Raw genomic sequence first — 13,677 nt, forward strand, 5'->3', positions numbered from 1 at the left:
AATGGGGTATATGGTGACTGTTTGAAGACTAAATTCAAATCACTAGATGAACATTTACGGAGAGCATCTTTTTATTTTTTTTGCTCTTGAAGAGGTGATCAGGATGCAAGCGAAATCAGCTTTGCACAGTCATGTTTGCAGTCATGATGAACCGGAAGGGGAGGTCCAAAGAGGCCAGAAAACTGACTGACAGCATTTGATTTGACATTGTATTGGTTTAAATGGAGAATAACAACTGACCCTGTGCAGGGGTGTCACAAGGGGTAGGAAAGTGGGACTGTGTTACTGGGGCCCAAGGTGGAGGGGCCCTAATAACTTTATCTATGCCGCGCTGCGAGCTTGTAGATCTGCTATTTTTTAAAAGTTGTGAAAATGTGTGAAAGTCTTTGAACATATGTATTTTTTAAGCGAACATTTCTAACTCAAATTTTGCTTCTGGGGGTCCCTGGAACTAAATATTTTGAGATCGGGGTCCGTGGCCAAATACATATCATCTTGGGGGTCCTTGACATAGGTTTCTTGCACACATTTTCACGATTTTTCAAAAATAGCAGATCTACAAGCTCACAGCGCGGCACTCAGTGCCGCGCTGTGAGCTTGTATATTTGCTATTTTTCAATAGTTAAAATTCATGGGGGGCCCGCAGTGAATCCTTGTACCCAGGGCCCAGAATTTGGTGTGACGCCCCTGACCCTGTGGTACAACATGCCCCACCCTCCCCTATGATAAAACACAGTTGTTTTGTTTTAATAGTCATGCACATATTTTTTCCAATGCATGCCAGGCCTTGTTGACGGATTTGGAAGAGATTTCGAAGCTCTGCGTCCAAAACCAAATTATTTTAATGTGTAAAATCCATGCTATTTACATTGAAGTCAAAGAAAACTGACCAAGGTGGGCCACAGGGGAGAGTGGAGAGGGGCGGGGCTTAGCGAAAGGTCTATTCGGCCAAAATCATTGACATTGTGCACTTGGTGATACGGTTTAGATTGTTGGTATGGTGTTACTAGTTACTATATAAATTATAATATTATAAAACATACATGAACCACTTTAGCCCTATACCTTGGCCATTTGAAAATAGCCGATCTATAAGCTCACAATGCACCACATCGCTATTCAACAAATCGATTAACCACAAATCGATTAACAAATCGAATTAACGTTGACAAAACGTAATTTTATACATGCCTTAATTGTGATCATATAAATTGGCTATTTTCACTATTTTGAAAGTTTTTGATTTATTAAAACATTTTGAAGATTTTCTCCTATAATGACATGCCCAAAATAGACGATAATTATCGATTCTTTTTCATATTCGATTAAATTGCTCAGTTAATTTAACTGTTGCACCACATGTTACATAAGCACCACTAGAGGGCATAATGGCAGTAATATACTGTAAGTGCTGACTCACTGCTGTGTTGAATGAGCCCTTCAGCACAATAACACTGCTAGACTAGCACACAAACACACTCCCACACTCCCCCCCCCCCCCCAACACACACACACACAAACACAGACACACACACACACATGCGCGTGCCAATATAATACCCCCAACCACTCAAATGAGACAGTTATTTAGCATTGAATAATGTCCAATTAAAATTTGTATCACTTTCTCTCTCCTTCCCCTTGCTCTTTATATTTTCTGCTTTTCTCTGTCTTTTTGTGTTTTCTCCTGTATCTTTCAAATGCTGATGTATAAATAAGCTATAACCAGTAAGACTAGAATGGTGGTCAGCATGTAGTTTGGATATCCAAAGCTGTATGTAGCTGATCTGAACTGGGCCCACACATAGCTCCTTTCTGAACCTCTCCCTCCGCTATGCAGCTCAGAGATGAGATTCCTCACTGTCGTTAACCAATTTTCGTCCAAATGAATGTTCACAAAAGGTAAGAAGTGTTCGTAAACGGCGAAGCTTCCACCCAGTCGGACGATTCTGGTTGACGACAGTGAGGAACCTCATCTTGGACCTGCATAGCGGAGGGAGAGGTTCTGAAAAGAGCTAGCCCACACAGCAACATTCTAAGTGATAATGGGCTCTATGTTCAGCAGCCATGAAATTGGGCCCCTTCCTTACTTTCTTCACAGGTGCAACCAATGATTCTAATGAATGTGGTTATGAACATTTTTTTTTAATTTTAAGGACCTCCATAACTCTTGAGTGTATAAATGGGTAAGGGTCCGTTTGGTTCCATTTGTACACTTTCAGAGTCACACACCCATAAGGGGCCATTTGGAACCTCCTCAAGGAACCATGAGTGTCCCTGGACCCCATTTTGAGACCCACTGGTGTAGCAGAACGTTTCCAGTGATCCAACATGCACAATACCAGCACCCTGACTTTGTTTGACAAGAATGGAACACAACCTTAATAAGCATTTTTGGTAACACCTGTGAAGGAAGTAAGGGGCTGTGCATAGAGCATATTTAACTCTGGGACTGGGAATTTAAAAATGGGACTCATTATGGTCCATTTACGTCACTTTGAGATATATTGACACTGAGGACTACTCTGTGTGGAAGCTCTCATTATTCTCCTTGTGTGCATCTGACTGGTGTTGAGAGACTTTCTGCTTCAGTGTGAAGTGTTCCAAACCTTAAGGTTAACCGGCAGGAAAGCCGAGTTGTCAAAGGCCGACTCTCAGACTCGCTCTTTTCTTCTCTCTGATTCTGATTCCGTGTTCTCTCTACCTGTGTAGTTCCCCTCGTTCCCTCTCATTCACGTCTCTGTAGCTCTCTCTTTTACCAAAGAGAATTGCCCTTCAATTTCCCCCAGATAATGTGAATGAGTCACTGTGGAGGTCTGACTCACCTCAGACGCCAGCTGACTTGTAACTGTGGGATAAGACAAGAGGGCTGTTAAGCTTGAACAGTGTTGCTTAACCTGAATCCCACCAGTCTATTTGAGACTGTTCTCTACATAAAATAAATACTTTAATCCTTCTTTCTGAACTCTATTCCATCTATTCTATATCCTTTTAAAGAGGTGGTGCCATAGGTTTGTACTTTGTCTCTTTTGTGTCTATCCAGTCAACATAATAGACCCCCAGTTGGTGGTTATAACATGCAAATTATGTCTTCCCTGTGTATCTTTGGTTTCTTCCTGGAAGCTGAAAGCCTCCGAGTCAAAAGGCCCAATTGAAATACATTGCTTTAAATCATCCCATCCCCTTTTTTACCATACAGCAACAGCTGTGGCTTCAGCTGGGTCCCCACCCACCTGAAAACCAGGTATACTTAATGAACAGGTGGGTGTCGGCGGCCACATGAACACAGAATTGTAACACGTTCTGTACACCTTACAGTAAAAGAAAAGAATCTTCCTCCAAGTATAATAATAATACCTGATGATCATGTTTTAGGGGGGAATCACAGCACCCCATCTTTAAAGCATTAAAGCAGAGGTTCTCAAACTATGGGTTGGGAATCCAACTGGGGTCGCCGGAAGGTGATGGGTGGGTGGAGTTGCAAATTGACGTCTGAAAATGTATGCTTTCCATTAAGTCTGCTTTCTTTTTTAAATGCATTTTCTGGTGCTGATTGATTCATCGTTAGACCCAACTGCACCTGCAGGTTCAAAACACAATGCCAGACCAGAGAAATAGTCCACTCAGTGGAGTGGGCAGAGTTGATGGTCTGGAGCCAGGCTATGTTTGGTGGTCACATTAGCATGACTTAATTTAAGCCACTGATGGATAATTCCATATTTATCTAGTCAATGTAAGGTTTTCTGCATGGGCAGCCAAGAATAGAACACTTTCAATTACTTCCAATTTCAACCTATGTAGTTAGCTTAACTACAAATTCGGTCTACTCATGGGTGGAGTTATTTGGTGGCCATAGGCAAACAGGAATGAACCCCAAATTCTCATTTATCCTTGTATCCACACAATCACAACTACTTTTCTATCATTTCACTATAATCATTTCACTGTCCTCAACACCAGTTTCCCAAACAGTGGGTTGGGACCAAATGTGGGTCACAGACCAATTTTTATGGGTCGTCGCGAGTAAATATCCCATTATTATTTTTTCCCTACATTTTGTTTTTAATTATTATTATTTCAAGCGTTGTGAGCTTGTAGATCTGCTATTTTCACTAGTTTGGGTCCCAGGGAGACGGTAGAGGTCTCAAGCTAAAAGGTTTGGGAACCACTGCTCTATGCTGCTGAATAGAAGAACCATGGTGTATTTTATGTAAGAATAGGGATGCAGTATGCACTCAGAGAAAACAATACAACCAGGTGCTCACCGGAGACACAAGTGGTTAAGAATAGTTAAAAGTATCACAGATGCTCCTGGATAAGACAGCATAAACCATGAGATAAAAAACAAGAGGATCCGGGAACTCAATTGTAAAAGGAAGAAAACTGCCTTGTTTAATTACTTGGCTGTTCTTTACGTGTTCTGGCACTAATTAATGAGAGTGTGTCTGTTTGGATTCATTTTGCCCCGATGAAGATGGCTTGAGGTCGTGACATATTGATGTCTGCCTTCTTTTAATAATTTTACAATTGAGTAATCCTCTATTTTTATCTCACAGTACTCAGTTTAACAAAGACAACATAATAAATTCTCCTTCTACATCACTGCCACCCAGGTGTAGAATTCCTTGACTACCTCCCTTAAAACATGTAGCTCGCTGCCGTCGCTGGCATCCTTCAAAACTGCCCTGAAAACTCACCTTTCAGGAGGCCAGAGAAGGACTTCTCCCATAGACAGGTGAGAAGTGAGCACCCCCACCCCATTGTTTCCCCTATCCTGTACATAGTGTTTTTTATAACTGCGATATTATTGTATGTTTTCTTTGCTTGCTATTTATTATGTTCATGAATTAAATACAGAGGGCTTCCAACGCAAAAAAGACAGTAAAAAGTCTTATTTGGGATGTTCCTTTTAGGCAGGGTGTTTAACTGGAGTGCATCTCTCCATTCTGACATGTCTCCATTCCGACACTAACCCTATCTCTAATTATAGGCCCCCAATATACATCACAGATAAGCAACAGTCAGCATTTTGGTGTTGATAGAGAGTAGCCTAGTCTATAACAGCAATGTTAAAAGTTATTATCTAATTATATCTAATTAAGTTATATCTAATTTTGGTGCACAGTCAGTTAGATTATTGGGCACAATTTCCAGAACTTCAGATGCATAGCCAGACCTCTAACCGACTGATACGTGACGTGTCATCACCTCTGCAGCGGGAGGGGGGCTCAGGGACCAGTGACATCCAATAGAACAACAAGCCGGAAAGAACTCTCGAGAGTCTCGCTCCGTGTTACACCCCCGCCCTCACCCCCTCCTCCGTGCCACCCCATATACCATCCATGGTAGGTTAGGTACCACCCCCCCACCGTACCACCGTACCCCCACCTCGCGCACACACCTAGAGTTGTCATGGCGATGATGAAATCATCAGCCCCGACGTCGTTCGCTGCTCGAGCCCGTGCCGGTACTGTTGCCATGGAGATGGAGATGCCCGTCCGGGGTCCGCTGGCGGCGGTGGCAGAGGACGAGGGGTCGGAGGAAGAGTTGCTTCAGCACCGCGGAGAGCTCCCGTTCCCCCGCCGGCCCAGGACGAGCCACGGGCCGCCGCCGTTCAACCAGCAGAGCTGCTACATGCTGATAGTGATCGGAGAGATCGCCACGGAGCACCAGCTGCACGCCGCCAGGGAGCACATAGAGAGAGGTGAGTGACTTTCACTTCACCGGACTCGCCGAACAAAACTCACCGTCGCCGAACAAAACTCCCCTTTTGCATTGGTGATTCTCTGACCGCTGTAGAAGGATAATACGGTACCTGAGAGAACTGCGTGTTGTGTGTAGTGGCGACTAGCGAGTTAACAGACAACAGCATAACTTATTTTTTTAACGTTAAAACGTTAACGTTTTTTCGCAATGGTTTTAATATTTATTAAACGCTATTGCGGAGTCTTACCAAAGAACGTGGACTGAAACACCACGGTCCGGGGTTATCCGAGGAGAGAGTTTTGCCGCATTGAAGGTGTAGGGTGGTTGATGCCATCAAGATCAAGTTTTAACACTCTTATATAAGAGAAGTTAGACTAGGCTAGGGCTAGGCTATAGGCCTATCATGTGTCTGCACTGCAGAGCCGAATAAGGATGCACTGTGTTTGTTTACAGTAGCACATGTGCATGCGTGTGTGAGATTTGACCTGCTTGAATAGAAAACAACAAAAAGACACAGAAACCCATTGGCAATTAGCAACCAACAATTGAAATTTGGCCACTGAAACTCTTGTAGCCTATAATGGCTACTATTGGTTTTTTGTAATGTTGGTGATGTGCATGTGAGAGTTGAAGCTTATTTTACTATCATTTAAAGTGTACCCCCTCCATCAGTTTTAGAGCTACTGGTTTGCTTGCTCAGAGGCTGAGCTGTGTGACAGATGTTAATATTATGTGGAGGCAGCAGTTGTGTGCTGGTCAGCAGCAGTAGGCCTAGACTCATAATGCCATCAGCCTTGCTTCTCTGAGCCAAACTATAACACACTCTGACACTCACCTGAGTCACCTCCTATTAACACTGGACTGTAATAACTACTATGAGTACTATTACTTTACTACTACTACTAACTACTGCTATTACTATACAAGGCTCACTGCTATACTATCCTACTACTACTGTCTATTACAATTATTACGACTAGGCCTATACTATTGCTGCCACTGCTACATAAATAAAACTGCAAGTTCAGGTTTTAGTATTGTTACACCAGCTATTTTAATATCAATGCAAACTGGTTTCTGTCTTACAGTGTCATTTTGACTCTGCAATCTCACAGCATGGTTATACTGTACCTAAATATCTCAATAACTAATTGCAGGTGATGCAAGACCACATAATTTGATATTTATTCCACTTACCACCTATAAATGATGTAGCCTGGCATGATTGGCAGATAAATATCACCAATATCACAACCTATAGAACTCACATAGGCGCTCCAGGAATTTCAGGCAAGCTAGCCTGCTGCCACTGCCAGTATGGCTTAGCTGAAGCTGACACATTTGATATTATAGTGGAAATGGAACCAGGTATCTAAATGGCCATGACATGATTCGTATCCAGTATACCGGTAATTATTTTACTTGTCACTATCACGTCATGTGTAATATATCTAAACTAAAAAGTACCATGGCAAGAATTTATTCTCTTATATGTATTAAACATATTAGAATCTATCACATGAAAAATGTGGTGCCTGTTCCAAGATTAGTTAGTTAGGAATTATTATTATAAACGTATTCTTTTATTTTATTTTATTATTGTCTCCACCAGCCGAAGGCTGAGGGAGAGTATGTTTTCCCCTCCGTCCGTCCGTCCGTCTGTCCGTCCGTCCGTGCGTCCGTGCGTGCGTCCGTGCGTCCGTGCGTCCTCGCAGTTTGTGAACAGCTAATCTCAGTCACCGTTGGCCCGATCGATGCCAAACTGAGCACACACACTCCCTGGATGCCAATCTAGAACCTCTGCCCCACATTTTTCAAATCAGCCTCATGGTGGCGCTATAACAGGCCGATTTGTGTGGCCTGGTTGTTACCAGCTAATCTCCGGCGCCGTTGGCCCGATCGCTGCCAAACTGAGCACACACACTCCCTGGATGCTAATTCAGAACCTCTGCCCCACATTTTTTAAATCAGCCTCATGGTGGCGCTATAACAGGCCGATTTGTGTGGCCTGGTGGAGACCTGTGCTCGGAAGAGCACTGCTTCTAGTTTATTTTTGTTTTACAACTGTGCCTGTAATACTATTACTAGTAAGACGCCTCAGGGCGACATGCGACCTCGCCCTTTGGCCATATACAATGGAGACCCCTGCATGATAGTCAACGATGTTATGTCAAAACATGCCCATGTATGGGCATTTCCAAATATGGGCATTCCATTGGGACAGGGATCTCCATATGGGCATAAAACGTATGTTAATTAGTAAAGTCAAGCAGGGCCTTGGCGAGTTAGGGCCTGGGTTTTATGCCTGGGGATCTCCATATATGGGCATAAAAGGGATTTTGTTTCAGGGAATGCCCATATATAGACTTTTTATTTTATTTTATCCTTTATTAATAATAATAATATGTATCCATATACATACAATATATTTTATGCCCATACATGGAGATCCCTATCTGAACCAGGCTCACAGATATGGGCCATGACTTGGCCATCTGGCCAGTGATATATATCGATGACATCAGGAATCTTCATATATGGGCATAAAAGGGATTCTAGGGCATAGGCCTGGATATTGGTGACATAAGTGATGTCACAGTGACAAGGGAACCAACCCATAGACTGTAAAAATGTGTACTGACATAAAGGGCGAGGTCGCGCCAATTCTTGACCATCTGGCCAGTGATATACGTATATCGGACCAGTTACCCAGATATGGAGATGATAGTCAACAATGTGATGTCAGAACATGCCCATATATGGGCATTACCAAAATGGGCATTCCCAGATATGCCCTTGATATTGATGACATCGGGACAGGGATCTCCATATAGGTGCATAAAACGGACAAGGACGTAATTAATTTGCAAGTGTGATCTGGGAATGCCCATATATGAGCATGTTCTGCAAACCCATTCTGTTAAGAGTGGTTCCCCTGACATCACAGTGACATCAGAGAATGATGTCAGAGCGACAAACCTATAGAACCATACACAAACCCATAGAACCATAGACTGTAAAAATGTGTACTGACTGACGGACTGACTGACGGACAAGCTGCGACATTTCTCATGGTATACTGTGACCTTCGGTCGCAATCACAATCTCATAAGCCACACATGGTCACTCATTCTCTTCTAATGCCAACATTACTAAATGGTACATCAGAGCACATATGATCCCAGAAACATAAACAAGTCACTATTTGATATGAATAACCCTTTTCTAAACCTCGAAACTATGGGCAGATTTGAACTTTCAAACGTATAGCTTGTCATGTCATGTACACAATGGAAACAAGCTTCTGCTTTTTTGTGATTAATCCATTTTGGCGCTTTTGAGAGCACCTGGGACAGTTTTCAAGTTGCTTGATTCAGTATTTAGATATTTGATATTCACGGTGCACAGGTTCTAGATCTGCGTTTTGGTTTTAGACAAATCTCAGTGGCCCATTTTTCTTTATCGTCAAACAACTTTACAGTATGTTAAAAGGCGCAATTCACCCATTTTCAATGTTTATAATCGGTCCTCATAATGGTCATTATCTCCGGCCGGGAGGCAGAGATTGTGACTATTACAATTACTCCTGGGGCGGCAGTGGCTCAAGGTTGAGTTGCCCTCTTAGAACACGGAGGGTTCCCAGTTCGATCCCGGGCTCCCCCAGAGTTAGTGTCGAAGAGTCCTTGAGCAAGACTCTGAACCCCTAGTTACTCCCGGTGAGCAGGTTGGTGCCTTGCATGGTTTCCTCCGCCATCGGTGTATAAATGTGTGTGAATGGGTGAATGTAAAGCGCCTTGGATAAATGCACCATTTAAATTTACATTTACATCTCAATAAATCGGAAATCTTAATCATTGGCCCAGACTCCCTCACTGAAATTCTCCTCACAGGGGATAAATATGGACCAAACACTCTAGTAACCACTACTATCAGAACAACCCATTTTTTAAAATGATTTGAATTAAATTAAATCACTTACCCTACCTTTAAGTCGATAAGCTCCTTTGCTCATATGCACTTCAACACATAGACTGGGTGAATTTCTGATTACCAGACAGCCTCTCTACCCATTCCGCTACTGCCAGATCTACTGTATGAGTAATAAATAAATTAAGGATCTCTAAATCCATAGTTAAAATAAGAAGAGACGAGCCAAAGGACTATATTTAAATTGCTGTATTGAGGAGAGACAGACAAGGTAGACAGACAGTTCTAAATCTCTCCCCACCCTAACGGTAGGTCGAGCATTCTCTCTCTCCCAAAATGGAAGATTAACATGTATATAAAGAGTACAGTTATGACAGTATAAGATCGTGGAACTTTTTCATTCGTTCCCATATCATAACAAGGAAGGAACAGGAACTCATTGATTCGTTCCTATATCATAACAAGGAAGACAGTGAGAAAGGGACACGTAGTGCTTGGTAATTTTCCACCACTCGTGACTTATATCATAGTATCACAGTATATCAAAACATGATTACAGTCGGGGCAACCAAAGTTACTATGACCCGTAATCTATTAGCCTGAGCTTTACAGTATCCACAAAATGTGGTCTCTATACTGTGAGTTCAGTTCATAATATATAACCTTATATGGTCATATGAGCTTCATACACCAATAACATAATTATGTATCATAATTTATCCTAACAATCTATCCTTTTAATTTTTGTATGAGGTTCATATGACCTCCATATTAAACATTTTATCAGGGTAATAATAATAATAATATGAAGACTTTAATAATATTTAGAAATTCAAATTTTCAAAAGAGAACTGTAATAAATCCTTAAAGTTAAAGAAACTTGACACCAAATAAAAATATTTCATCGTTTTTTACAGATGAAATGAAGACAGAATTAAAATTGAATAAACAGATAAAAATAAAGAATGAAAAATGAAAACCTGTAATAAAAGATGAATTAAAAAAAAGTCCATAAGTCCAGTGATCGGATGACGATGATGATGATGATGGACGGTGGGGCTTGGAGAGACGTCGGGGAGAGGGGGACGCAGGAGCTGTGGGTTCTTCTGGGTCTTAGATTGTGTCTTCTTTCAGGTGTTTCCTACGGAGCAGAGAACCTGGCCAGTTTACTGTTTCCAAAACAGTTTAATTCAGAACTTCAGGTAGTGTTTGTTTACTACATGGCATATCTTCAACAGTGCAACAGAAACTCACCGACCAGGCACGATCACTCGTGCCGATTGCGGTGGATTGGCATGCACTGCTGGCCTGGCCTCAGGTTGTGGTTCGTCTGCACTCCATCAGGTGGTTTTCAGTTGACCCGATTCCTCCTTCCCCACACTGCGGTCCTCCTCTCTCACCGTCAGCCCATATAAACAGAAATATGCCAAATTAAGTTTCAAATAAATCTTAAATCAATGAAAAAACCAAATTAAATGAATGAAAAACAAATCAAAATTAAAATATATTAATCCTTAAACTCCCCCCTTTTTTACAACAAGTTGTAAAAGTGGAATAAAATAATTTAAATAATTTAAATCAATGAAAAGGGCTTTAATTCATGCACTACAGTAAAGTACAGTAGTAGTGGGGACTAGACACTGTGTCTAGTACCAGTAAGACGCCCAAAGAGGACCTTGGCTTAATCAGCCGTCCTGCTCAGGAATGGGATGACATGACATTGAAGGTTGTTATGGCAACTAAGGAGATAGAGGACTCTGGGTATTGGAGTTCTTAACAGTAAGAGAACAGGACAATTAAACAAAATATTTTAGACAGTAAACAATCAGAATGTTTACGAAAACTAAGAGAATGTTCCCATAACAGATAGCAGACACACAAAAACAGTGCGGCCTTGGCTGGCAGGTGGTTACACAGACAGGCACACGAGCAGACGCACACACTTCAACAGGCATGAATCACAGTCACATGCACGCTCACGCACACACTCACACAAGAGTGAGGGAGAGGGAGTGAAACAGATAAGGGGTTAAAGCGACATTTACGCACACACAGGCGCTTGCCCGCACTCACACATACATTATTGGGACGGCACACAAGTGCACGCACGCACACGCACACACAGGCTCACAGAGATGGGAGTCAGAGAGGGGGGGTTTACACCCACACGCACAAATCTTCTGCTCGCACCCACACACCGTAGCCTACGGCAAACTCATTCTCACAAAGAAGTCATCAAATAAATGAAATTATAGTATAATACACAGCCAGAAGCCTCTAGTAGTTTTTAAAACTTAACGTTACAACATATTAAATTAATTTAGGCTAGTTCCTGACTCCCCTGCCTGCATCGCGACTGCAGCAAGGGAGTGAGGGACAGATAGAGTAAACAGGAATTATCGATACTGTAAACGACCCATAGTCCTATGGATGGCTCTAAAGTCTTAAAGTTACAACAGTTTAAATTAATTTAGGCATCAATAATTTGAGTTAGTTATTCTTAGTCTTAAATCTTAACTTTAATTTCTCAGAGACATTTTAAAACGTCTTAAAAATATTTAATATTACAGAAAACAGAACTGGTCAGTAACATAGTCTTAAAGATAAAATATTGTTTCTCACTTTCCAAATGGCTGGGCCAAGCCATGAAAGTGAGAGACCTAAATAAACACAGTATTATCGGTACAGTGAACTGATAACTAAACACTCCGCTGACTTGCGGAGGACAAATAACATCCAACTGTACTATACAGAGATTCTGCCTGGGTCTACAGTGGGGATAACTGTACTGGGTCTACAGAAAAACTGCCTGGGTCAACAGTGGGCAAATAATGACCCTTCATAGGGTCCAGACAAACAAATAATGACAAAAACAACTGTACCGAAAAAAGTTAAAGTTTGAAAATCAGTATTGTCTCTTCCTCCTCATCACAATGAGAGAGCGAGAGCACGAACCAGAGAAATAGTTTAAAATAGAATAGGGATTGTGTACACCTCCCTGAAACTTTGTAAGATGAAACAAAGAGTTACGACCATTCGGTATCTATAGATAAGGGTTAATTTACGACGTGTGTCAAACCAAAACATTATTAGGAGCTATCGGACTCCTCCAACGGAGGGAGAATATAATTCACACATCTTCTCAATTATCAAAACATTAACATCGTTAATTCAAAATTCAAAGACACGACACGTTACGGGGACTTAGTAAATATGTACTTATCTTAATCACTTAGGAATTTGCCGATGCGCAGAAATCCAGGAGGCGCAGCCGGGCGGTGGTGCATCGGTGGAAAATCCAGCCTTTCGTCACGGTCCGGTGCTGCTCCTGGATGTCTACGCGGTTCCACATTAATCCAAAACTCATAACACTGTTGTCAAATAAAATCCTTTGTCTGAAAATACAGCAATTAGAGATAAAATCCTGGCTGGTACTTTTTCATACGTGTTGCAACATTGTTCCACCGGGGGAGAGAGTGAACCATGGCTAAACAGCCTGAACACTCCGTCCCTCAGTCGGCCAATGTTGACAAACAGTATCCGTCGCTCGATGGACCAATTAATAAATAAATTATGGATCTCTAAATCCATAGTTAAAATAAGAAGAGACGAGCCAAAGGACTATATCTAAATTGCTGTATTGAGGAGAGACAGACAAGGTAGACAGACAGTTCTAAATCTCTCCCCACCCTAACGGTAGGTCGAGCATTCTCTCTCTCCCAAAATGGAAGATTAACATGTATATAAAGAGTACAGTTATGACAGTATAAGATCGTGGAACTTTTTCATTCGTTCCCATATCATAACAAGGAAGGAACAGGAACTCATTGATTCGTTCCTATATCATAACAAGGAAGACAGTGAGAAAGGGACACGTAGTGCTTGGTAATTTTCCACCACTCGTGACTTATATCATAGTATCACAGTATATCAAAACATGATTACAGTCGGGGCAACCAAAGTTACTATGACCCGTAATCTATTAGCCTGAGCTTTACAGTATCCACAAAATGTGGTCTCTATACTGTGAGTTCAGTTCATAAT

At 41.8% G+C, this 13,677-nt stretch overlaps 1 protein-coding gene across 1 annotated transcript in view; it reads left to right on the top strand.

The window, feature by feature from the left end:
- Positions 1–5,634: 5,634 nt before the first annotated feature.
- map1ab (microtubule-associated protein 1Ab) overlaps positions 5,635–13,677 on the top strand; it is a gene marked incomplete at both ends in the record, with an annotated part of 71,089 nt that continues 63,046 nt past the window's right edge. Inside the window, one exon of the mRNA XM_080737142.1 lies at positions 5,635–5,704. Coding sequence (XP_080593268.1) covers positions 5,635–5,704 — 70 coding nt within the window. The remainder of the gene's footprint in view (positions 5,705–13,677) is intronic.

Source organism: Nannobrachium achirus (assembly GCF_963921795.1).
Source record: "Nannobrachium achirus genome assembly, chromosome: 11".
NCBI lineage: Eukaryota > Metazoa > Chordata > Actinopteri > Myctophiformes > Myctophidae > Nannobrachium > Nannobrachium achirus.